Raw genomic sequence first — 26,726 nt, 5'->3', positions numbered from 1 at the left:
TGCTAAGAACTTTTAAGGTGTGTCCTTAATGGTAGATAACTTTTTTCCTTCTGAGAAGTCATATTTATTTTAGATACTGTTTTGTTCAGTGTTCCAGAGACTAATAGTGTTTCGATTTGTTTTGTTTCCTAACCCTGATGTTGCTGCCATTTTTAATCGGTTATATAAGGATTAAATTCAAGAGGCAGTGACTTACTTAAAATTCAGTTGTCAGTAGTTACAAGGCAGATTTATAATTTATTTTAATTGTTAGAATAGGATTAATAATCTGCTTGTTTGGAATTTTAATTATTTGGCGTGATGAGGAAAGCTAGTCCTTTAGATAGAATTGTGTCTTTATTTGCCTACAGAAGGAGGAAGTAGAGGACAAGGTATGACTTTTATTGGTGAAGGACACACACTTTTTTCTTTAGTGTCCCACTTCTTTTAATCTTTTTGTCTTCACAACACTTTCCTAACGCTTTGCAGTTTGACCTTTGCTGTTTTTTAATAACTTGTGAGATCGAAGTTTAGCAGTTCTGTTGGGTTCCTATTCCCTTTCACTTCTTACTCAGAAAAAGGAACTAATACACCACTTAGAAAAAATGTGTAGAAAACTTTTCTCCCCTTTACCCTGAGGAATCTATTTTGGTAATAGGTCAAAATTTTTTTCCAGGTAGTAGGGGAGGAAGGAGGAGCAGTGAAGGTTTTGACTTTGACTGCCTTTACTTTTAAGGTGGGGGTAAATTTGCATTTTCTTTGTAAGCCTCCATTTTTGGCAGGAAAACTTCAGGGAGGAGTAGGAGCTCCTAATCCCCTTCCAGTGGACTTGTTTTGGAGGAAATCTGAAAATAAGACTTAATCATCAAGTCACTTATAAACTGATGAAATAATTAAGGAATATAATGGCCTGGCAATGACTAAGTTCTTCTATCTCCTCATTGCAGATACATGCTAATCACTTTTTTCTCTCTTAACAACATTTATTATGAAATGGCATGTTTTCGCCACAGCAGGGTAGCCATTTCCCAACCCTGGAGCACTCCTAATTCTGAGATGCCTGATTAGAGCCTCGGGGGTCCCAGAAGATGTGCTGTTTTCCCACTTTATAAAATTACATTCTTTTCTCACAGTTGTCACAAACATGATATTGGTTGGTAAGAACTTTGGAGTAGTTTTAATGACTCTTGACTGCCTCAAAGATGGCACTTTAAAAAAGGAGCTACTTTTATCTGATGCTATTTGAAAGTAAATGATTGGACCCTTTTTATGTTTTATATTAAGCTTTGTTTCCATTTGCTTAAAAAAAATCCAAATTGTCCCATCTCCTGTATGCCCGTATGGCCTGTATGTTATAGATTTTGAGGTTGCTGGGTATGATTTGTTTTAAATGGTTCATTCCTAATTTCCCATTTCAGTTTAATCCCTGAGCAGAATGTTTAATGAATGAATTGGGAAGGTGAAGCTGAAGGACTGAGCAATGGCTGTTTTCAAGCCTTAGAATTAGAAAGTAGGAATGAAAAACAGAGAGTTGCATAAACTTGAGTATTGCACTAATAAATGTAATAAGATTTTAAATCCAGTTACTACAATTGAAATATACAGAATTAGTTTTTAGATTACTGGGATATTAAAAAATAAAAACCTGAAAGGTATTTACAGAACAGCTACCAAAATGGAATTAAAGGAATCTCAATCTTGTTAAATATTCTAAAGAGTGAAGGGTTTGGTTACAGCATGTAAATTAAACTTGAGACAATGGCGGGGTGGGGGGGGGGTCTTGATCCGCACACCTCATCTCCAGATTTTGGCGGGGAGGGGTGTTAACTAGTTTAAATGCACGTGGAAGAAAAAATATATTACACAAAGACGGCAGGAAATTTCTTAAATTCGGGTGAAGGAAGCCTGATTATTGAATATCACTTAAGGGCCTCATTTTAGAGGCAGTATAAAAACTTTCCTGAAATGCTCATGTTTTTTGGAGTAAGGTGAACTGGGTTATTTTTCCCCAACCAGTAATAACAGACAAATTTGCAGTGGTATCTGGGGCAAAGGTTTTTGAATTTAGACCACGAGGGCAGATAGAAATCTGACTTGAAGGAAGTAGAAGAACAGGGACCATTCTTTCCTAAAATCTGCAGCTCACGATGACGTGCTCAATTCTTGTACACATCTATCTTCCAGATAAATAGGGGGGAAGCCCCTGCTAGCCAGCTGCCGCCACATATTACCCTTTTATATTTAACGTTGGAATGCTTTCCATTTGAACATTTGTTGACTGACTGTTCTGAACATCTCCATTACTTCCTGCCCAGGGTATCAGCATAACTGAGTTACTGGAAATTTGGGGACAGTTTGGTAATTTTATGATAAAGTTGAGAAATAAAATTACTAAACCTGAAAAGACAGCTGAAGAAGTTGTATGAGAGAGTTAGTTGGATTCCTTACTTAGCCTTTGTTCTTATTAAGCTTTACAAAACTTGTTTCTGACCTCCACATGCCTGTACTTCCTATGGAAAAGCTCCCCTAGACTCAGAAGCTAGGTTTTTAACGGATTTGTGTAGTGTTTCTGTATTGGTGTTCCATTATTTTCGGGTGTGTCTGGAAACCTTTGAAATTTAAAATATAGTTAAATGGACCGGAAATGTAGACTCTAGACATTTCTTGAATCAAACTTAGGAATAATACTTCTACCTGTATCAAATAAGGATAACATAAAGCATCTCAGTTATACTGAAGAAGTGTGTTTCTTTCTTTTGTAATCAATATATATATTTTTTTCAGTTTATAAGTCTACTGAACAGTGATTGTATTATTAATTGAAAGGAGACTTTTCCCCTTGATTTTGAAAGCAAACAGGTGACTGGAAAGAGCCAGATACACAACTTTAGTATGTAGTCAACAAAAGATAGGATGGGAATATTTAAATCTTGCAGAAGAAAGATGTTATGCCTTAAAAGGCATTGCCTAAGCTTGTATTGAACTAGGTTACTTGAATTGTGTTTAATTCAGAGCGCTCACTGGAAAAAGCGGTATGGTGTAGTGGTCTAGTCATGGGCTTAGTTATTTGTGTGTGTGTGTGTGTGTATATATATGTGTGTAATACACACACATTCAGTGTTTTCATTGCAGAGAGTTAGTGCAGGTAAAGATAGAACAGTTTATTTAAACAGTTTATTAATTTGCTGAAATCTTTTTGGTGCAGTTAGGCCTGTCAAATTTTTACAGATACAAGATTGTACTGGTTAAGTAGTAGTAATAGGAGAAATGGATAGCAATGCTTAATCTTGCTTAATTAAAGTTTTTAAAAATTCACTTTCCTTATAACTTTTTTTCAGATCAGGATGTTTTTAAAAACTACTTTGGAGATGACAGTACCTGTTAATATTGAAACTAAAGCTACTATGTTATACTTTAAGTTCTTATTAAGATCCCTTAACTGACCTTAACTGATTTTATGATGAATCAGGCAGTTTCTAGTTAATGACACTCAGATATGCTATATGATTATATTTTTATAGTAGTTTGATCTCTAATCCTAGTTATAATTGGTAATTTATGAACAATTTCAGCAAAATGAAGTTATTTCCTTTACGAGCTTCCCAAGTTTGAAGAGTTGAGGTTGTAACCTTAAATAAAAACTTTGAATATTCCAATCTTTTTTTTTTTTGCTTAACTTGGAAGCATCTTTCCACAGCTATATTAGGAACGTTGGGTTGACCATTTAGCCTCATGGGTGTGACCCCTAGTAATTTCCTTGAAACAGTGTTGGAGAATTTAGAGCATTAAAAATAAAAAATAAAAAAAACCTGTAGCTTTTTGATTGTTAGTAGACGGCTCTACAGAGTTTTCTTCACTTGTCAGATTAAGAAAAAATACTGTGTGTAAAATCCAGAGGGAAAACTTTGAGAAAAAGTGTAAACTTCTAGCCCGGTCTTAAAGATTCAATTTTGTAGTTTTCAGGGTACAAATGCATTGGCCAGAGAATAGATATTTAAGTTGAATTTTTTAATAACTCCTGATTTGGACACTTCAGTAACTCGGGAAAAAGTAGCTTTATTAGCAGTATGACAGATTGTGTATAAATATAATTTTTCTGTGTTTTTGAGGACTTTGAATACCTTATTGCTTCATATTATGGTAGATACATATTTCATATCAACAAGGTAAGATAACCTGTTAAGCCGAAACAAAGAAGCTGTGCTGTTTCTAAAAATTAACAGTTTGAGTACATCTGGATGTAAAGAAAAATATTCCCAAGTTACAGTAATTGTCAGCAAAGTGGCTGTTGTACCTAATTTGTTGTACTTAAGCACAGATTACTGTGGTTTTTATTAAGCAGTGTATAATGTGTCGTATTTGCTAATTTCAGGATCTACAGGTAGTGGTAGCTTTAGTCACAAATCAGTGTGTAATTAGTGATCTGAAGAACATCACATTTCTAGTCCAGCCTTTTCTAGCAATATGGTTCCTACTGGATTTCAAAGATTATGCTCTGGCAAATTGTAAAAGTGTCTACTTAAATAATCCCAATATAAATTAAACCCTAGTATTTTCTCAAAATATGGCTATACTGCATAGCCACTTGCCTTAGGTGTTAGGGGGTATTTGAGTTAAGGTTAAGTTCTGTCGTTTACTGGAGTAAAGATTTTAAAATGTTTTTAAACATTGGAAAACATTTTTGTGAAGTACTTTTCAGTAAGTTTAGTGTGTTCATAATGCTCACTTCCTTGCAAACTAGAAGCATTTAGATTATAGTGTTGGATTATAATATCCTCCTTTTCCCCTTCAGTTCTTTGTCAAGAAAGACAATTGACTCTATCAGCAGTGCCATCAGTTTACTGCTGCCTTATGTGTGCAGGAGTGTGGAGAGCTGGAGGCTTCTGGGAAGGCTTATGTTTGTGCACACACCCCATTCAATTGGAATGGTGATTTGCTGTTAGTAGATTAGAATTTCTATTTTGCTGTATTCCGTTATTAACGTCTTTATTGTTACAACCACTTTGATTACTGATTAGCAAATTGGTTTTAATCGATGTAAACCTGGTTTAAAATTATTCATTGTTTTAGAGTTTAAGGAAGTGTTCTGTCCAGTATGTTATAGTTTCAAAGTCCAAGAGCTGAAGGCATTTGCTGTCAGAGATAGCCCTAGGATGCCCAGCATTTTTGTTTTGGAGGGTCATAAGTGGAGTGAGTATAAATTCAAATGGTGCAGTTTTTTTTTTTGCTTGTGCTGATCAACTTTATGGTGTGTTTAATGCAATTTTTTTTATTACACTCTTGAAATTGCACTCTTGAAGTTGCAGAATGGCAATTAGATGGCAGCCACTGATAGCCATGTAGAAGTTTTGATGAATATGCAAGTTAATTTTAATTTCTGATCAGTTACGGTTAGTGACTGTGGCCAAAACATGTGTGTACTGATTCTACACGTATGCTAATTCCATGACGTTTATTCACCAGCTGTGTGTTGAGTGGCTGACCCTGTGTCCAGCACCTTGTTTCAGGCATTGGGGGCAGCAGTGGACAAGGCAACAGAGTCTTGGTCCTGAGGTGTTACTTTTCGAAAAAGACAGTTACAAGCAAACATGATGGTTTTAGATCTGGACAGAAGTTCAGAGGAAGTCATCCCCGAGCTGTCACAATGCTTTGGGGGTAGGGTGTGCTGGGCAGTCAGGGATGGCACCTTTGGGGTGCCTAAGGATTCCTGTGACCCTGGGAGCTTAGGACAGTTAGGCACAATTGATTATCAGAGTCTGTCTCAGAAGCTTCCTTGGAGAAAGAGTTGCTGCTGTTTTGCCAGGAGGGTTTCCTTCCCCATCTGACCACACAGGAAGACCCCTTGGCCTAGAATGCCTGCCCTCATCTCCAGGTCTCCCAGGCTGTTCACCCTCCCAGGCAAAGTGGAAGCTTCCTCTCTTCTTAGATCGTTTCCCACTGAACCTCCTTCATTGTCCTTCACTGCAGTGAAATAATCCTACAAGGTCTTGGGTGGAGAGTAATGGTAACTTCAGATAATTGAGAATTGGAACCAAAACATTCTTCTATTAGTAAATGTTTTCAGTAAGTTATGCTGTTTCCCTGAGTGGGAAATAATAAAGTTACCCTCCATCGTGTTTCTTTTTTTTTTTTGGGGGGAGACAAAAGTGTTGCTCTGTTGTCCAGGCTGGAATGCAGTGGTGCGATCTTGGCTCACTGTAACCTCCACCTCCTGGGTTCAAGTGATTCCCAAGTAGCTGGGATTACAGGTGTGTATCACCATGCCCAGCTAATTTTTGTATTTTTAGCAGATAAGGGGTTTCACCATGTTGGCCAGGCTGGTCTCCAACTCCTGGCCTGAAGTGATCCACCCACCTCAGCCTCCCAAAGCATTGGGATTACAGGCGTGAGCCATTGTGCCCGGCCTCACATCTTATTTCTAATCCCGAGACTGAGTGTAGAGCTGGTGTCTGTTTTTGGAAAAGATGTCAGTAGAGAAGTGGAGTTCCCCAAAATTACAGTTTCACATATTAGTCAAGTTTCTAAAATACAGTAATAATGTTGAGAGCTGACATAGGGACTTAGATTTTTTTTTCCCCCAAATTCTCACCTAACTTTGATTTTGCTAAATAAGGACATTTAAAACAAAAAACAAAACAAAAAAAACCCCACTATTGCTTATTGCCACTATTTGATTTTTTGAAAAATAAGCGTATTTTAGCATCTAAAAGTAGGAATGACCTCAAATAAATGAGTCTTTGTTCTTGGCCAGGGAAAACGTTGTCAGAGTTTGATAACTGTTTTTCTAGGGTATGTGCTGTTATTCAGTTAAAATATTGCCTGGGATGCTGGCATTCACTAAATACTTGTTGAATAAGCAAATTAAACTTAAACTTCTATGTATAGAAACCTAAGTTGTCAGACTCATGTCCAAATATCACTTCACATTCTGATTAGCAGAGTAATTGAATATTCTTTTCAGTGTGTAGATCTATCCCCAGAATCACAGAATATTGGAACTGTAAAGGCCATCCTGTAGTTTAACCAACTGCATTAAATACATAATAGAAGGAGGTGGTATGTGGCAGTGACAGCTTGAAGGTTGTGACTAGAACTCGGGTCTCTGGTGTGTTCTATTATATCACACCAAGCTGGTCACCAGCCCATGTGTTGATCCTCCATTGTGATTGCAACAAAGAAAAGACTTCAGGACATTCCTTCTTTTACCCTAATCCTTGATCTGCAGTCTTATTTAGAAAAGCTTAATGTTAAAGATCTAGTTTATTCAAAACTAAAGATAACAAGGAATATGAGAATTTATTTCGGAGTGTAAAGGAGATGTTTCCTTGCCTTCTCTGAGCCTACAGGCCCTCGTTACTCTTTAAGGAAGTAGGGAGAGGGAGGAAAATAAAGTATGTTTTTGTTTTTTATGGTTACTTTGCTGGGAGTAGTTTGCATCCCTTTTGATTTTCTTGGGTGGAATTAACTGACTTAAGTTTTAAGTAGTTGGGACTATTTAAAAACAATGCCTATCCAATGTTTGCCATAAAGGCCGAGGGTATTGGCTTTAGAAGTTAATTCTTCTCCAGGAGTGAAAAATTAGCTTCTAAACCAGAAGCAGCGGAGCTAAATAAAGTAATTTTCCACCTGGCCAGTGCATGATGTGAAAGGTAGATTAAAAAACGAGAGGACCCATTTTCTGATGAAAGACTAAGCCCTGTTGAAACAGCCCTGTTTGAGGATTTTATTTTAAATCTATACATTCACAAAGGAGCTTTGTGTATGTCTTTCCCTATTTGTTGTTTGGACTAGGAAGCCCCACCCAGTGCTTGTTGAAGGCAGAAAGTTGTTGAAAGCAAGCCGGGATTTGAACAGTGGATTGAGGTTTGGAATATACAGTGAACCAAAATATATCAGGGTTCCCCTGCCCAAGATGAGTGACTGTTCTGAGGTGTTTCATATTTCTTGAATGGGGATTTTAGGAAAAGTTTCTGTATTTCTGTGCTCATTTTGTTGATCTCTGTATGTGCAATCTCTGAGGGTGTGTTTGGGCACTTAGATTTCTTGGATGCAGATTTGCTTGTATACAAAACATTTTAAATTGTTTTATGTACACTGGATTTAAAATTTTTTAGTTTACTAAATTTTTTCATCTTAATTTTCACAGTTCTTACAGTCTTTAGATTTAGGAAGGCTGTTGATGGCATCCACATGTGCATCTTAGTGACATTTAAAATGTGTTCAGCTGAATTTAACCATTTCTGACCTAAAACTTGACATTTTAGATTTAAGTCAGTAAAGCACTAAACTGGATTTTAACTGGATGGAATTCTGATTTAATAAGTGTACTGACTGGATAAAATGCCAGTGATTTAATTAACAAGCCCGTTTAACAGGATGCTGTATATATTAGTTAAAAGTGAGGCAGTTGAATTAGGTATCTTCTCTGCTGCGTGGAAAAGACCGTCTGACTCACCCACACCAGCCTTCTCTCTGCTCTGAGTGTAGCTAACCGTTTCTGTTTTTTTTCCTCTAGGGTTTGGAAATCCCTTGTCTCCAGGTTGCTGGGATTGACTTCTTGCTCAATTGAAACACTCATTCAATGGAGACAAAGAGAACTCATGCTTTGTGCTGATTCATATTTGAATCAAAGCATTGGGGAGTCTGTATGCCTTGTTTGTGGAAAGAACCAGTGACACCACCACTGAGCTTCCTAAAAGTTCCGAAGAAGTTAGAGGACTAGACACTTTCTTTTGAACTTTTATAATAAATATTTGTTCTGGTTTTTGAAGCCCAGGGCTGTTAGAGGGGTGAGTGACAAGTCTTACAAGTGGCCTTATTCCAACTCCAGAAATTCCCCAAGGGAACTTTGAGATTATATGCAATCGAAAGTGACAGGAAACATGCCAACTCAATCCCTCTTGATGTACATGGATGGGCCAGAAGTGATTGGCAGCTCTCTTGGCAGTCAGATGGAGATGGAGGATGCCATGTCAATGAAAGGGACCGCTGTTGTTCCATTCCGAGCTACGCAAGAGAAAAATGTCATCCAAATAGAGGGGTATATGCCCTTGGATTGCATGTTCTGCAGCCAGACCTTCACACATTCGGAAGACCTTAATAAACACGTCTTAATGCAACACCGGCCTACCCTTTGTGAACCAGCAGTTCTGCGGGTTGAAGCAGAGTATCTTAGTCCGCTTGATAAAAGTCAAGTACGAACAGAACCTCCCAAGGAAAAGAATTGCAAGGAAAATGAAGAATTTAGCTGTGAGGTATGCGGGCAGACATTTAGAGTGGCTTTTGATGTTGAGATCCACATGAGGACACACAAAGATTCTTTCACTTACGGGTGTAACATGTGCGGAAGAAGATTCAAGGAGCCTTGGTTTCTTAAAAATCACATGCGGACACATAATGGCAAATCAGGGGCCAGGAGCAAACTGCAGCAAGGCTTGGATTGTCCCGCGACGATCAACGAGGTCGTCCAGGTGCACGCGGCTGAGAGCATCCCCTCTCCTTACAAAATCTGCATGGTTTGTGGCTTCCTATTTACAAATAAAGAAAATCTAATAGAGCACAGCAAGGTGCACACCAAAAAAACTGCTCCCGGTACCAGCAGCACGCAGACAGACTCTCCACAAGAAGGAATGCCGTCCTCCAGGGAAGACTTCCTGCGGTGGTTCAACTTGAGACCAAAATCTCACACTGACACGGGGAAGAAGCTTGTCAAATGCATACCTCAGCTCGATCCGTTCACCACCTTCCAGGCTTGGCAGCTGGCTACCAAAGGAAAAGTTGCCATTTGCCAAGAAGAAGTGAAGGAATCGGGACAAGAAGGGAGCACCGACAATGATGATTCGAGTTCCGAGAAGGAGCTTGGAGAAAATAAGGGCAGTTGTACAGGCCTCTCGCAAGAGAAAGAGAAGTGCAGACACTCCAACGGTGACGCGCCCTCCGTGGACGCGGATCCCAAGTTACCCACCAGCAGCAAGGAGAAGCCCACGCACTGCTCCGAGTGCGGCAAAGCTTTCAGAACCTACCACCAGCTGGTCTTGCACTCGAGGGTCCACAAGAAGGACCGGAGGGCTGGCGCGGAGTCGCCCACCATGTCTGTGGACGGGAGGCAGCCGGGGACATGCTCTCCTGACCTCGCCACCCCTCTGGATGAAAATGGAGCCGTGGATCGAGGGGAAGGTGGTTCTGAAGACGGATCTGAGGATGGGCTTCCCGAAGGAATCCATCTGGGTAAGCTGCCCTGTCTCCCTCCCGTGCTGTTCCGCCTGTGTCTGTCTGTCTGTCTGTCTCCCCCTCTCTTCCCATCTCTAGACAACGCTGGCCAGGAATGGAATTTGGAGAGCCAGAGTCAAATCCAGGCTCTTTTTGGTATCACTCTGTGTAAGCCATTTAACTTCTCGGGGCCTTAATTTTCTCATTTCTGTAATAACAGGGTTGAGTTAAAAGGTCTCCTTGTTCTGAAAATCTTGTGTGTTTTTTTTTTTAAACGTTGAACGTTTTGCTCACAAAACATGGTGTTTTTTTTTTTTTTTTTTTAAATAACTTGTGCATCCAGTCCAAATGCACTGCTTCTTAACTGGGATGATTTGCTCCCAGTCAGTATCTGGCAATGTCTGGAGGCATTTTGGTTGTTATACTGTGTGTGGGGGTGTGTGCATGCACGTGTGCTTGTGTGCCTACTGGCATCCAGTGGGCAGAGGCCAGGGACACTGCTCAGTATGGTACAATGCACAGGACAGCCCCATCATCAAAGAATTATCTGGTCCCAAGTATCAATAGTTTCATCATTGAGAGACCCTAGCCTTCACGTAAGGTTTTCTGGTGTTCCTGATCTTATCTGTAGTGAATTTCCAGTGGTCATAAGAGGTACTGGGAGTGATGATCAACTAGAGCCAGGAATATTACTTGGGCAGCCATTTGGTGCTGTCCGAAACCCTATCCATTCTGTCTGGCAAGCTGGTATCCATTAATAGGTACTTCAAGAACCCAAATGATTTGTCATAAAATACAAGGAATGTGGGCACACCAAGACATTTTTAAGAAAGCTCATTTGCTCAGCAAAATTTTCAGTGTACTAACAGCATTTATAGAAACAGAAGGCGATCACTGAAGGCATGCTCACATAATATTCCTGAACCTTGGTGGGCGTTATCTAGGGCAGAGGATTCCACCTGTGTTTGGAGTTGTGCCCATCCTCATTGTAGCCAGAGCTTCTCCTATCAGAGTTTAATATTTTGTTTGAATAGAGGATCCTGCTGCTTCAAACAGTTGGAAAAGACCCCTGATGGGCAGGCCATAATTGACAAGTGAATGATGAGAACATGAATTGGTCTTGGGGAAGCCTTTATTAAAGTGGTCCTCGGTTCAAACAAGTTCCTCCTCCTCTCAGTGTAACTTGGCTGTGTGTGTGAATTCTTTGGAGAACTGTGTATATGAGACCCACGGTGAATTTGCCCACACAGTTGATCAGACTCGTCCTTCACCTGCTCTTCAGGCAGTGCCAGTTCCTTTTTTGATCATGTGATTGACATGAGAACTGTAGTCTGTGTATCACATCTTTAGAATGTTTTTGAGTTTCCTGGGACACAGGAAACCTAGCACTTAGCATACTACAAATCTGATGTCTTACTGGCATCATAAAAAGAGGCTTTAAACACAGACTCCAGTTAGCGAAGTGGTTTCTGCTAGTGCCGGTACTGTTGAAGGGGCCTTGTGAGATGCCCCAGTGCCCTGAAAGAAATGAAAAGACCGGTTACTGGTGGGTGGTGTGGAAAACATGGGCTAGATCATCAGGCAGGACCGAATGCCTGGCTGTGGGTGGAAGCACCACAGCTTGGCACTGAGTTCTCGTTCTACCACTGCATTGTTTTGTGACTAATTATGAGTTGCTTAACCTTTCTTTGCCACTGTTTCCCTGTTTGCAAAATGGTTCATTGACCCTTGTCTTCCACCTCCCAAGGACAATTTGAACAGCCTATTTGTAAAAAGATCACAGTCCTTTAAAAAATATAACTGTAAAGTCAGAGGTGATGCTTGAAAGAGCAGGAATCAGGTAGATGTGGAAATGTCACGTCCTTTGTTCTAAAGAAAAGGCATTTCATAGCTTTTTGGATATGACGCAACATACCATAAATCCTGACACATAGTTGGGAGTCGGAAATTGCAAGAACACCCAGTTATAAACCCAGCTAGTTTGGGTATGCTTGTAAGAAAAAAAAGCTGGCCATTCTGTTTTTGGGGAATTGATTTTCCTAAACTTATATTATCTTAGTAGTCTAGATTTATCATATTGTACTATCAACCTGGCTTTTTTTAAGATTTAAGAAGATCAGGTAAATTTTTTTAAGTCTTTCTTTAGACTATAGATCAAGGGTGTGTCTGTCTTACAGGTGGATAGTCATATGATCTACAGTAAGGGGACATTTATTTAAAAGTTAAACATTCATGTGTGTTGGGGGTGGTATTTTAACGGCGGCACCTCTCAGTCTTTTGGAGGGCCGGTGTGTGTCTGAAGTTCTGTCCTCCTTCGAGTGGACTTCACTGATGCACGTGAGACACATTGTCCTATTGTCCTGCAGAGACTGAAGCCAAACACTGTGTCATTTAGGCACAGGTTTTCATTCGTCAGATCTGTTTCGCCCACATGAGTGTTTGTGGACAATACAGCCTGCTTTCCAAAACTTTGCTAAATTTTGACAAACTTTCCTAGGTGCTTGCCCGATGCCAAACTTTCTTTTCTGTTGAAGATTAAGTTGTGCTTGCTGCCCTCTAGTGGTCACTTGTTTAATCTTACCCTTAAACGGCTTATTTTTCCCATGGTGGTTGGTGGTTTGTAATTGGCTCATTTTTCTAAATGATTCTGAAGAAGATCATTTTTCCCCCCAGTATGTGTGTCCACCTTCAGTTTGCCAGATCCTGCCTGCTCACAGAGATACTGAGAACCGGAAGCTGTCCGGGCAGTTCGGTCTATTAAATGATCTTTTTTGTGATTAAGGCAAACAAAGAACTGAATCTTTAATAGTGTACTCTGCTGTACCCAGAAAAAAAAAAACAAAACCACGTTACAACACTCTGAAACTTCAGACAACCTCAAAACAGCATTTGGTGTGTGTCTAGCCTTTTCTAACCCGATATTATATTAAAGAATTTTTTCATGCTTTCCAAAAATGTTTGTCAAGAACATTTAAGTCAGCATGCCTTATTCCCGTACTTCAGCTACCTTTTTATATAAATGTTTCTGTTTTTCCTTTAAGATAAAAATGATGATGGAGGAAAAATAAAGCATCTTACATCTTCAAGAGAGTGTAGTTATTGTGGAAAGTTTTTCCGTTCAAATTATTACCTCAATATTCATCTCAGAACGCATACAGGTAAAGAACTTTTATATTTTTAACCATGCTTTAGTTAAAAATGATGTAGTTATCTCTCTGATTTTTTGGTGGTGGTGTTCAGATACTCTTCCAGATCCTTGGACTAGCTTAAGGATAAATATGTAGCGTGTTGATTACAGCGGTTATTACTATTTTTTTAGTGCCATTGTAATTTGAGCCTGATGCAATCAGTCAAGTTTTTTGTCTTTTGAGATGGAGTCTTGCTCTGTCACCTAGGCTGGAGTGCAGTGGTGCAATCTCGGCTCACTGCAGCCTCCGCCTCCCTGGTTCAAGCAATACTTCTGCCTCAGTCTCCCCAGTAGCTGGGATTACAGGCGCCTGGCACCACACCCAGCTAATTTCTGTATTTTTAGTAGAGATGGGGTTTCACCATGCTGGCCAGGCTGGTTTCGAACTCCTGACCTCAAGTGATCCACCCACTGGGATTACAGGCGTGAGCCACCGTGCCTGGACAAAGTTCATTTGTTTAGTTTATGACTGCTATATCCTGACTCTCATCTTATTAAAACTACAATATTTTAAAATGCTGCATCTTATGTCTTTATGATTGAGAATGAAATGAGAATCTATTTAGTAGTCTTGAGATTGTGAAAGGAGCTATGACATCATGGTGTAGGAGGCTGCGTAGATTTGAAATTTCATCTCTTCCACTTACTATCTGTGCACCCTTGGGCAAGTTATTTAACCTTTTTGTGCTTTTAGTTTTCTTCACTGTAAAAGTGGAATAATACCTATTTCCCTAGGGCTGTTAGGAAGATTAAATGAGTTAGAAGTGTTGCTGTTAATTTTTCTACTGAAGATAAGTATTCACAATTTCACATATTCATTACAGTAAGGGTGATAAAGAACTGATGAGAAATACTAGGTGAGGCCGGGCGCGGTGGCTCAAGCCTGTAATCCCAGCACTTTGGGAGGCCGAGACGGGTGGATCACGAGGTCAGGAGATCGAGACTATCCTGGCTAACACGGTGAAACCCCGTCTCTACTAAAAAATACAAAAAACTAGCCGGGCGAGGTGGCGGGCGCCTGTAGTCCCAGCTACTCGGGAGGCTGAGGCAGGAGAATGGCGTGAACCCAGGAGGCGGAGCTTGCAGTGAGCTGAGATCCGGCCACTGCACTCCAGCCTGGGCGACAGAGCGAGACTCCGTCTCAAAAAAAAAAAAAAAAAAAATACTAGGTGATAGCAGATAGAGAAAGCAAATGGAGGAAAGAAGCCTGTTTTCTCAGTAAATAGCCCTTTGCTCTATTTCAGTGCTTTTCATACACTTCTCTAATAAAGTGCCGTTTCTTGCCTTAGGTGAAAAACCATACAAATGTGAATTTTGTGACTATGCTGCAGCCCAGAAGACGTCCCTGAGGTATCACTTGGAGAGACACCACAAGGAGAAACAAGCCGACGCTGCTGCTGAAGCCAAGAGCGATGGTAAAAATCAGGACACTGAAGATGCACTATTCACCGCGGACAGTGCGCAAACCAAAAATTTGAAAAGATTTTTTGATGGTGCCAAAGATGTTACAGGCAGTCCACCTGCAAAGCAGCTGAAGGAGATGCCTTCTGTTTTTCAGAATGTTCTGGGCAGCGCTGTCCTCTCACCAGCACACAAAGATACTCAGGATTTCCATAAAAATGCAGCTGATGACAGTGCTGATAAAGTGAATAAAATCCCTACCCCTGCTTACCTGGACCTGTTAAAAAAGAGATCAGCAGTTGAAACTCAGGCAAATAACCTCATCTGTAGAACCAAGGCGGATGTTACTCCTCCTCCGGACGGCAGTACCACCCATAACCTTGAAGTTAACCCCAAAGAGAAGCAAACGGAGACTGCAGCTGACTGCAGATACAGGCCTAGTGTGGATTGTCACGAGAAACCTTTAAATTTATCCCTGGGGGCTCTTCACAATTGCCCGGCAATTTCTTTGGGCAAAAGTTTAATTCCAAGTATCACCTGTCCATTTTGTACCTTCAAGACATTTTATCCAGAAGTTTTAATGATGCACCAGAGACTGGAGCATAAATACAATCCTGACGTTCATAAAAACTGTCGAAACAAGTCCTCACTTAGAAGTCGACGTACCGGGTGCCCGCCAGCGTTGCTGGGAAAGGATGTGCCTCCCCTGTCTAGTTTCTGTAAACCCAAGCCGAAGTCTGCCTTCCCAGCGCAGTCCAAATCCCTGCCGTCTGCGAAGGGGAAGCAGAGCCCTCCGGGGCCAGGCAAGGCCCCTCTGACTTCAGGGATAGACTCTAGCACTTTAGCCCCAAGTAACCTGAAGTCCCACAGACCACAGCAGAATGTGGGGGTCCAAGGGGCCGCCACCAGACAACAGCAATCTGAGATGTTTCCTAAAACCAGTGTTTCCCCTGCACCGGATAAGACAAAAAGACCTGAGACAAAATTGAAACCTCTCCCAGTAGCTCCCTCTCAGCCCACCCTCGGCAGCAGTAACATCAATGGTTCCATCGACTACCCTCCCAAGAACGACAGCCCGTGGGCCCCTCCGGGAAGAGACTATTTCTGTAATCGGAGTGCCAGCAACACTGCAGCAGAATTTGGTGAACCCCTTCCAAAAAGACTGAAGTCCACCGTGGTTGCCCTTGACGTTGACCAGCCTGGGGCCAATTACAGAAGAGGCTATGACCTTCCCAAGTACCATATGGTCAGAGGTATCACCTCACTGTTACCGCAGGAATGCGTGTATCCGTCGCCAGCGCTGCCTCCCAAACCGAGGTTCCTGAGCTCCAGCGAGGTCGATTCTCCAAATGTGCTGACGGTTCAGAAGCCCTACGGTGGCTCCGGGCCGCTTTACACTTGTGTGCCTGCTAGTAGTCCAGCATCCAGCTCGACGTTAGAAGGTATTGCGTGAGGGGTGTCGTGTTTCAATGGCACTGATGCCTACGGTGACTAACAGCTAATCCATGCATTCTCAATGGAGATGGTACCACTCCCAAGGGTCGGGGGTGGGCAGCACAGAGTTCTTGGGGGTCACGGAGAGAAGCATTCTTAGATACGGCAGTGGTTTGTGGTCCTCCAAAGCTTACTTTGTGGGTGTAACTCTCACCCTGAATATTTTATTCTTTTTATTTGTTTAGTCTTATTTTATTTTTAGAGAAAGGGTCTTGCTCCGTCATCCAGGTTGGAGTGCAGTGGTGTAATCATAGCTTACTGTAGTCCGGAATTCCTGGATTCAAGAGATCCTCCTGCCTCAGCTTCCCAAGTAGCTGAGACTGTGCTGCTACCATGCACAGCTGATTGTTAAATTTTTCTTGTAGAGATGGAGTTGCCCAGGCTGGTCTTGAACTCCTGGCCTCAGGTGATCCTCCTGTGTTGGCCTTCCAAGTATCTGAGACTATAGATGTACTCCACCACGCTTGGCTAACTTAAATTTATTTTTTTGTGAGACAGGGATTTGCTTTGTTGCCCAGGCTGGTCTGAAACCACTGGCCTAAAGTGATCCTCCTGCCTCAGCCTCCCAGAATGCCAGGATTACAGGCATGAGCCACCATACCCAGCCTTATTCTTGAGTAATTTTTCTTGTTCGTTTTATTTTTCTGTTGTGGGAGTGATCATGGAAACAGCGGGTGAGAACACTGGTCTATCTAGTCCATTCTTGTCTTGCTGTTGAAATTCCAGATGCAGCCAATTTAGGCCCCATCTTGCCTCACTTCATCGCAGCCCTTTTTCTTCCTTTGCACATTTATGGCGTGCTCAGTAGTCACTGCCAGTCCACCTGGAGTTGCGGGTTTTTTTTGTTTTCTTTTCTTTTTTTTTTTTTGAGACGGAGTCTCGCTCTGCCACCCAGGCTGGAGTGCAGTGGCCAGATCTCGGCTCACTGCAAGCTCCACCTCCCGGGTTCACGCCATTCTCCTGCCTCAGCCTCCCGAGTAGCTGGGACTACAGGCGCCCGCCACCTCGCCCGGCTAGTTTTTTGTATTTTTTAGTAGAGACTGGGTTTCACCGTGTCAGCCAGGATGGTCTCGATCTCCTGACCTCATGATCCGCCCATCTCGGCCTCCCAAAGTGCTGGGATTACAGGCTTGAGCCACCGCGCCCGGCCCCCTGTTTTGTTTTCTTGAGATGAGTTTCGCTCTCGTTGCCCAGGCTGGAGTGCAGTGGTGCGATCTCGGTTCGCTGCAACCTCCTCCTCCAGGGTTCAAGCGATTCTCCAGCCTCAGTCTCCTGAATAGCTGGGATTATAGGTACGTGCCACCATGCCCAGCTAATTCTTACATTTTTAGTAGAGACAGAGTTTCAGCGTGTGGGCCAGGCTGGTCTTGAACTCCTGACCTCAGGCGATGCGCCCGCCTCGGCCTCCCAAAGTACTGGGATTACAGGTGTGAGCCACCACGCCCAGCCTGGGGGTTCTTCCTCGGGTATTTTACCACTCCCTGCTGGCCTGTAAACTTCTTAAGAGCAGAAACCATGTTTTATACGTACACGTCAAGTCACATGCTTCCCACACAGGGCAGAATTGGGGGGCGGGGGGGCGCCCAGTAAGGACCACATGAGGACCTTTGACCTGGCAAGAGCAGTAAGCATAAGAAGTTCCAGTTAAATGGTCTTGTGAACCGTTATGCTGTTAAATGTCGTCAGCCCTCCATATCCTTGGGTTGTGCCTCAGTGGATTCAACCAACTGCGGGACTGAAATATTGGAGGGGAAAATGGGATGGTTGCATCTGTACTGAACATCAGCGGATTTCCTTCTTTTGTCCACGTTACCTAGATAATACAGTGTAACAACTATTTACATAGCATTTACTTCATATTAGGTGTTGTAAATAATGAAGGAGATGATTTTTTTTTTTTTGAGATGGAGTCTCGCTCTGTTGCCCAGGCTGGAGTGCAGTGGCGTGATCTCAGTTCACTGCAGCCTCCACCTCCCGGGTCCAAGCAGTTCTCCGGCCTCGGCCTCCCAAGTAGTTTGGATACAGGCACCCGCCACCACGCCAGACTAAGTTTTGTATTTTTAGTAGAGACGGCATTTCGCCATGTTGGTTAGGCTGGTCTCGAACTTCCGACCTTAGGTGATGCACCCGTCTCACCTTCACAAAGTGCTGGGATTACAGGTATGAGCCACCATGCCCGGCAATGTAGAGATGATTTAAAGTATATGGGAGGGGCTGGATGTGGTGGCTCACATCTGTAATCCCAGCACTTTGGGAGGCTGAGGTGGGCAGCTCTGTTGAGGCCAGGAATCTGAGACCAGCCTGGCCAACATTGGCGAAAACCCGTCTCTACTAAAAATACAAAAATTGGCTGGGTGTGGTGGTGGGCACCTGTAATCTGAGCTGTTTGGGAGGCTTAGGCATGAGAGTTGCTTGGAACCAGGGATGCAGAGGTTGCAGTGAGTAAGTGTAGATTGTGCCACTGCACTCCAGCGTGGGCTAAAGAGCGAGACTCTGTCTCAAAAAAAAAAAAAAAAAAAGGTACATGCGAGGATGTGCATAGGTTACACTACGAATACTACAAATTAATAGTACTACAAGGCCGGGCGTGGTGGCTCACACCTGTAATCCCAGGACTTTGGGAACCAGCCTGACCAACATGGAGAGACCTCATCTCTGCTAAAAATACAAAATTAGATGGGTGTGGTGGCACATACCTGGAATCCCAGCTACTCGGGAGGCTGAGGCAGGAGAATCACTTGAAACCCAGGAGGCGGAGGTTGCGGTGAGCTGAGATTGTGCCATTGCACTCCAGCCTGGGGGACAGAGCGAGGCTGCATCTCAAAAAAAAAAAAAAAAAATTGTACTATAAATACTATGAATACTGCAAATATGACACTTTTATATTCGGGACCTGAGTGAGCATCCATAGATTTTGGTATCTGTTGGCGGTGGGGCAGGGGCGGTGGGGGCGGGGGGTGGTCCTGGAGCCAGTGCCCTTCGGATACTTAGAGACAACTGTATAAATTTAAAACCAGCCTTATTTCCCCTGTAGGTAAATTGTTGACCTCGTAGATGACTGGGGTTTTCCCCATGGAAACGTGTCGTGGTGGTGTCACTTCGTGCAGGTGTCTGGCACATACCTGTATGTGTAAAAAAGGAGCTCAGTGTCCCAGGGACATCTTCCCCTTGGCAAACTTGATCAAACCACAGTGCCTTCCTTTATCAGAGGCTCTACTGGTTTGTGCTCCCCAAGGAGACAGTTGGTTTTACACATTTCAGTTCGTGTTAGTTTCAAACTGAGGCTTCTGTGTGGTGACAACACTCTATCAAGATTTGCTTGATGCTGATTGGTTCGGTAGAGATAGCAAATTAAAAAACAATTGCTTTCACACACTTCAGTAGATTTTATAAAAATTGTGATGAAATAGTAATTTTTACTGCCTTTTGGTTAAAAAGGTTCATTTTCCCCCCCATGGTGCTTAAAATGGACGGGAATCAAAACTTTGTCCTAAAGGGGGAAAAGGCTCTGTGTGTTGTAAGTCAGATCCTCCTTTTTTTCCTCCCCCCGCCCTCTCTTTGAGACAGGGTCACACTCTGTTGCCCAGGTTGGAGTGCAGTGGTGCAATCATAGCTCCCTGCAGCCTTGACCTCCGGGGCTCAAGCAATCCTTCCGTCCTTCCGTCTCAGCCTCCTGAGTAGCTGGGACTAAAGGTGCATGCCACCATACCGAGCTACTTTTTTATTTTTAGTAGAAAAGAGGTCTCACCATGTTGCCCAGGCTGACAAATCCCCTTTTAAATGATTAAAAAAAAAAAAAAAAAAAAAAGCAACACTTACATAGTTTGGTTCATGATGCATATAGGTTTCAAGTATTTTGTGATATAATTTTTTTCTGGCTTTTTAATTCTTTCTAGTGACAGACAATTTTAGTTTTAGTGACATCAACCACATTTGTGCTAACAAGTGTCATAAACACAATTCAGCTGTAACTGAAAACGCGCATGCCACTATGTGACTTATGTGTTGTGATTACATTATCAGTGTCAGGAATTTTGAAAATTGACTTCTAACAACCTATACACATCTTACCTAATTGTTTGACCTTAACTCTAAATAGTTTTTTTTTTTTCCCAATCAGGAAAAAGGCCTGTGTCATATCAACACTTATCTAACAGCATGGTACAAAAGAGAAACTATGAGAATTTTATTGGGAATGCACATTATCGACCAAATGACAAAAAAACTTGATTCACTAATTTGGGGGAAAAAAGGTGAGCATACGTTTCAATTAAAAACACTGAATTGGCTGAGCGCGGTGGCCATTTGGGAGGTCAGGGCAGGCAGATCACCTGAGGTCAAGCATTTGAGACCAGCTTGGCCAACATGCTGAAACCCCTGTCTGTACTAAAAATACACAAATTCAGCCGGGTGTGGTGGCGGGTGCCTGTAGTCCCAGCTACTCAGAAAGCTGAGGCAGGAGAATCACTCGAACAACCCAGGAGGCGGAGGTTGCAGATTGCAGATTGTGCCACTGCGGTCTATCCTGGGTGACAGAGCAAGACTCCGTCTTAAAAAAAAGAGAGGGGTGGGGATTGAGTTTACTTGATTGGAAATAAAGTTAACTTGTCTAATATAATGTAAAAAAATTGTTTTTAAGTTTGATTTTGATTTTTTTTAGGTGTTTAAAATTAAGAGTCCTCAGGATCTTTGGATATTAGTGAAAATAATGGGAAAAACAGTCATGGTGACTGGAATTTACTGAGCATTTACTTTGTGCTAGGCATTGAATGAAGTGTTTTATAATCAAGATTTCATTTAATTCTGTTGCAGCAGAGGGCTTAGGTAAGGGATGAGCAAACTAGCTTTTCACCCATCGTCATCAATAAAGTTTTATTGGAACATGACCATGCCCATCTGTTAACATACGGTCTGTAGCTACCTCCTTGCTGCAGCAGCAGTCAGGCAGCTGTGACAGACCATGTGGCCTGCAAAGCTGAAACTATTTACCATCTGGCCCTTTACAGAAAAAGTTGGTGACCTAGCATTAGGAGGTATCGTGCATGCTTTTCAGATGAGACCAAAGCGTGGATTATGCAGTTTGCTCAAAGCCTCCCTCTTGCCTGTGAGAGGCAGGAGCCTGGTTTTTGTCTTAGGTCTGCAAAGATCCAGGTTCTGTGCCCAGTGTTCTAGGTTAAGAGCTTGTTCAAAGACTTGGCAAGTCCTTATCTGTTGGAGGAGAACTGGGACAGGAGCAAGTATATGTGAGCATGCGGTTCACATGTTAACGGTCTGATGGTAGTGCACTCCCGTCCCATAAGGCTCAAGTAGTAGTATCAGAATTACATGTGTTGTTTTGTTAGTTTATATTTAGTTAATTAGCTTGGGCAGAAGGTGTGATGTCTGTGTACAGGTTATACTATGACTCATTCAACAATAAGATTAAATGGACAGCTTGGGGCTCACGGGCAGATTTAGTTGTTTCTCAGATAACTCTTGTCCCGTAAAACCATCACTGTATATTCATTGAGCAGCCTCTTGACTGAGTGCCTGCTGGCTGCTAGGATACAAAGATGAAAGGATGCTCGTGGTCCAGGATGGAATTTCTGTCATATTTTCACTGGGACTCACATGGGAACCGAGGTGGTGTTCTCTCTGGGCAACATGAGCCTTATACAGTTCTGCACCCTTTTCTCCTACTTAGGATAATAGCTGAAGAACACGAGGGAGTAAAGCTTTGTCATCACAGGATTAAGATTCAGTCCACTGTATATTAAAACATAAAAATAACTTATGAATTATAAGGAGCAGATTTTAGTAGCAGGTTACTTGCAACATCCATTACAACTGATAAGTAGTAGCAAACGGCCATGCTCCTTTATCTGGAGCTGGTGTCTCTCCAGGACTCTGAGATTCTCTGCTTGTGTTTCCTTCATCTGGAGAACTGCCTGCCTGCACTGTCTTTGCTTTTCAACCTCTTCTTTCTGATCCTAAGGACCAGCTCACATACTGGTTTTGTTTGTTTGAGACAGGGTCTGGAGTGCGGTGGTGCGATCTTGGCTCACTGCAGCCTCAAACTCCTGGGCTCAAGCAGTCCTCCCACCGCAGCCTCCTGAGTAGCTGGGATTTTCTTGTGCATGGCAATTGCCTTTTACTCAATTCTGATTCTTGGTTAAGCCATCTCAGTTAAATTACTAAAAGTAGCTCCAAAGTTTGCAGCATTATTTAATTAGTTATTCTCCTGATACTTTCATGGCAAAAGTTGAACTTAAATAGAACCCAGGGTCGGGCGCAGTGGTTCATGCCTGTAATCCCAGCACTTTGGGAGGCCGAGGTGGGCGGATCACTTGAAGTCAGGAGTTCAAGACCAGCCTGGCCAACATGGTGAAACCCGTCTCTACTAAAAATACAAAAAAATTAGCTGGGTGTGGTGGTGCATGCCTGTAGTCCCAGCTGCTTTGGAGGCTGAGGCAGGAGAATTGCTTGAACCTGGGAGGTGGAGGTTGCAGTGAGCCAAGATTGTGCCGCTGCACTCCAGCCTGGGCGACAGAGCGAGACTCCATCTCAAAAACAAACAGAACCCATTGCATTTCTATGCCAATTTGTTTCTATTTATTATACTTTTTTAAAGAAATAATTTTCTAAACTGTTCATTTTTGATCTTAATCATTAAAAAAATTTTTTTTCCTTAGGTCTTGGTGGATGTCAGTGCTTACTCTCCATGAAATTAAATTTTACTTCATCCTTTGAGAAGCGAATGGTGAAAGCTACTGAAATAAGCTGTGATTGTACTGTACATAAAACATATAAGGAATCTGCAAGGAACACTACAGTTTTGTAAAGTTGTTCTGTTAACTTTTGTACCAAATAGCAATAAAAACTAGTTGGAACAGTTGGAACCTACATACATGGGGACTGGAAATCTCTATTTTGTCCCTCAATAATATTTTTTTTAGAATCGACCAAATAAGAAGTGGAATTTTTGCATACTTGAGCGCTGCTGAAAAGAAATCATTTGGGTGGGGTGGGGTGGGATGGGGGAAAAGTATATAATGCTTGCACCTCAGGTAAAAATCTGTAAATATCTTAAGTTGTAAACCTGCTTGTTCAAATACTGTGTGTATTCCTTTTCTCTAATACAGCTCATCACTTGGAGCAGTTTCTGCTATTGTGCTCTTTCATTTAAAATGTATGTTTTTTTTTTTTTAAACTGCCAATGATTTTGTATTATGTTGAATCCTCCGAAATCTATTGTTGTCTTAAAATTGTTAATGGAAGTATTGACCCTCTATGTGATACGTGCTGCAGATATTGAGTCAGCCATTTGGAAGTTGGCAGCATTTTATTGCAACTTTCAGCATCTCAGCTGGGGAAGACGCCTTCTTCCTCGCCTCTCCGATTGTCCTGGAACCTCCAGAATCCTTGACTGAGGGCCTTGGGATGGCTCGTAGGGTTTTTAAGAGTGTGTGTCTACAGAGAAGCATTTTCCCTGTAGAACAGCCACACATTGTGTAAACATAAGAAACTGTATGTGCAGTTATTTATATTTGTTTCTATCAAATTAATCACTTTTGTTGGAAGATTCATTGGGGGGGGCCTAAATTAGTATATAAAAACAAAAATGGTAAATTATACCTGTGAATTGCAGATATTGGGGAACAGTTTTAAGGGAAATTTTTGGGGAAACATTTTAGGTTTGTATTTGGTAGTCTTAATGTATCTGGCATTTGGGTGAACTGTGGACATACTAGAGTTGATTATAGACACATTGATTCTGAATAAGGAACTGCTGGCCGAGCCTCCTGGGAGTCTAGAAAGAGGAAATCTGTTTCTAGACCTCAGTTATCTTCCCATTTTTGGTTGTTGTGAAGCAGTAGCATTTTTCTCAGTGCACATGCAATTTGGGTTTTAGAGAAGATGGCCACCAGCTGGCTTCCTAGATATTTTAAACTTTTGTTCTTTAATGTGCTGTCCATGGCTGAGTTCATTAGTACATGGGCGTAGTGACCACAAAATATTTTATTAAGAAACTTTTTCAAAAATAAATTTGCACTGTTCATTTTTCTGGCCTCGCTGTTCTCCATAGAGCAAGGGTAAAGTCCTAGAAGATTTTTTTTTCTTTTTAAATTATGCAACATAAGATGTCCTCCTTGATAGAAGTCTTAGCTCCTGTGTTACAAGGGAGAAGTAATTTGAGATCAGTCTGCTGGCATTGCAATGAAGTGCTTTGTATCAGGAAAGTGTACACTATTGACCTTTTTTCCTGTTCACAAGCTGAGCCATATGTACATAATCTAGATTTTTGTTTTCATAGTTTTGCACTTTTATAGCCTATTTTTGAAGATTAACACATTTGCAAGATGATTGACTCAATCTTTGCCTAATCCAATGAGTGTTACAGAGAGCTTGAACTAGAACCATAAATCTTAAAAGGGGGTATGTGATAATAGAGGGCTGGAATTTAAACCTGTATTTAAAAAAAAGAATCACCAAATCTATTTGAAAACAAGTCAATTTGTGTTATGCTGGAATTTTTTGGGCTTTCAGATTTCTCTTTTTAACCACATTTCTGAATGTATGAAAATACCAATTATTTTCCTACAGCCCTTTGTACTTCAAAATATGTTTTTGTGTCCATCAGTATTAACTATTGGTATACTACTGGTTTTATATGTTTTTTTTTTCTTTGAGACAACAGTACATATAATAGAGGTACAATTCGTTGGATTTTGTTTATGTATTTATTTCATTCCAGTTTGATTTATTTTAATTGTTGATACTTAAGTTGTCAAACAGTAGACATTACTTGTTTTATTTATGATATATTTCAGCTTAAAGTTATGTTATTATATGTGGAAGTGTAAATATAGATTTGGTGTTTTGCAACCTTGAGTTTTAGTGTTTATTGTGTTTCTGGTTTCTCATTTTGTTTTATTTAACTTTTTAGTCTTCTTTCTTTCTTTCTTTCTTTCTTTTTTTTTTTTTTTTTTGAGATGTGCTCTCACTCTTTCACCCAGGCTGGAGTGCAGTGGTGCAATCACGGCTCACTGTAGCCTTGAACCCCTGGGCTCAACTGATCCTGCAGCTCTCAGCCTCCCGAGTATCAAGCCATCATGCCTGGCTTATAAACACAATCTTAAGGCAGCATGTGACTTAGCCTGTAATCCCAGCACTTCGGAAGGCCAAGGCAGGTGGATCGCTTGAAACCAAGAGTTTGAGACCAGCCTGGCCAACATGGTGAAACCTCATCTCTACTAAAAATACAAAAATTAGCTGGGTGTGGTGGTAAACACCTGTGGTCCTAGTTAAGAGGCTAAAGCATGAGAAATTGCTTGAACCTGGGAGGCAAAGGTTGCAGTGAGCTGAAATTGCGCCAGTGCACTCCAGCCTGGGCGACAAGAGCGAGACTCCGTCTCAAAAATAAACACACTTTTTTTTTTGGAGATAGGGTCTTTGTTGCCCAGGCTGGAGTGCACTGGCACGATCTCACCTTGCTGCCACCTCTGCCTCCTGGATTAAAGAGATTCTGCCTCAGCTTCCAAAGTAGCTGGGATTACAGCCATGCGCCACCACACCCCGCTAATTTTTGTATTTTTAGTAGAGACGGGTTTTGCCATGTTGGTCAGGCTGGCCTTGAACTCCTGACCTCAAGTGGTCTGCCCACTTCAGCCTCCCAAAGCGCTGGGATTACAGGCGTGAGCCACCGCGCCTGCCCAAGCTCACAAGTCTTTATACACTTGATACGTTGAGAGCATGTGGTAATCATTTTGATGCCTCGAGTCTCTCATTTTTGATCAGTGGGAGTTTTAACTTGGCCCAATGTTTGCAGGACAACAGCCTGAAGGCTGCTTAACTTTTTGTTATCTGTAATCCCAGCTCTTTGGGAGGCTGAGGTGGGCCGATCACCTGAGGTCATGTGTTTCAGACCAGCCTGGCCAACATGGTGAAACCCCATCTCTACTAAAATACAAAAATTAACCGGGTGTGGTGGCTGGCGCCTGTAATCCCAGCTACTAGGGAGGCTGAGACAGGACAGTTGCTTGAACCCAGGAGGCAGAGGTTGCAGTGAGCCGAGACTGCACCATTGCACTCCAGCCTGAGCGACAGAGCGAGACTCGGTCTCTAAAAACAGACAAGAAAAACCCCCAAAACAAAACCCAAGATGTTCCAAATCCCACCTGTACTGACCCACACCTGGGAACTGTCGTTTATCCGAGGATCCCGGATTCTTTTTATGGGAAGCGGTAATCGGGGTGATTTGGGTGCAAGGGGTGCTTAGTCCTACCTGGGTGGTTGTGCTCCTGGCCTTTTTAATGTAGGGAAAAGAAATATCAAAAAGGAAACCTCCGTGAATTATACTGCCATTTTGTTTTAGAGTTTTCTTTGTTTTTTGATTTTCTGAAAAGCTGGGTTACCTGGCTTTAACCTGTATATAACAATGTCAATGTTATTATATCACTGCCCAGTGAACTTTTCA

General features: G+C 42.0%; 1 protein-coding gene across 9 annotated transcripts in view; it reads left to right on the top strand.

The window, feature by feature from the left end:
* ZNF217 (zinc finger protein 217) overlaps positions 1 to 25,135 on the top strand; it is a 42,136-nt gene extending 17,001 nt beyond the window's left edge. For 5 of the 9 annotated variants that reach the window (XM_077951999.1, XM_077952000.1, XM_015148773.3 and 2 more), the window contains 4 exons: positions 8,495 to 10,206; positions 13,230 to 13,346; positions 14,665 to 16,218; positions 22,942 to 25,135. In XM_077951999.1, coding sequence (XP_077808125.1) covers positions 8,838 to 10,206; positions 13,230 to 13,346; positions 14,665 to 16,218; positions 22,942 to 23,090 — 3,189 coding nt within the window. In that variant the 5' untranslated portion in view covers positions 8,495 to 8,837 and the 3' untranslated portion in view covers positions 23,091 to 25,135. Of the gene's footprint in view, positions 1 to 8,494; positions 10,207 to 13,229; positions 13,347 to 14,664; positions 16,219 to 20,390; positions 20,524 to 22,941 lie in introns of all 9 variants that reach the window. The other 4 variants (XM_077952005.1, XM_077952002.1, XM_028828516.2 and 1 more) reach the window with 1 other exon arrangement.
* Positions 25,136 to 26,726: the final 1,591 nt, after the last annotated feature.

This window comes from Macaca mulatta, chromosome 10, assembly GCF_049350105.2.
Source record: "Macaca mulatta isolate MMU2019108-1 chromosome 10, T2T-MMU8v2.0, whole genome shotgun sequence".
NCBI classification, from domain to species: Eukaryota; Metazoa; Chordata; class Mammalia; order Primates; family Cercopithecidae; genus Macaca; species Macaca mulatta.
This window is presented reverse-complemented; position numbering and strand designations above follow the sequence as displayed.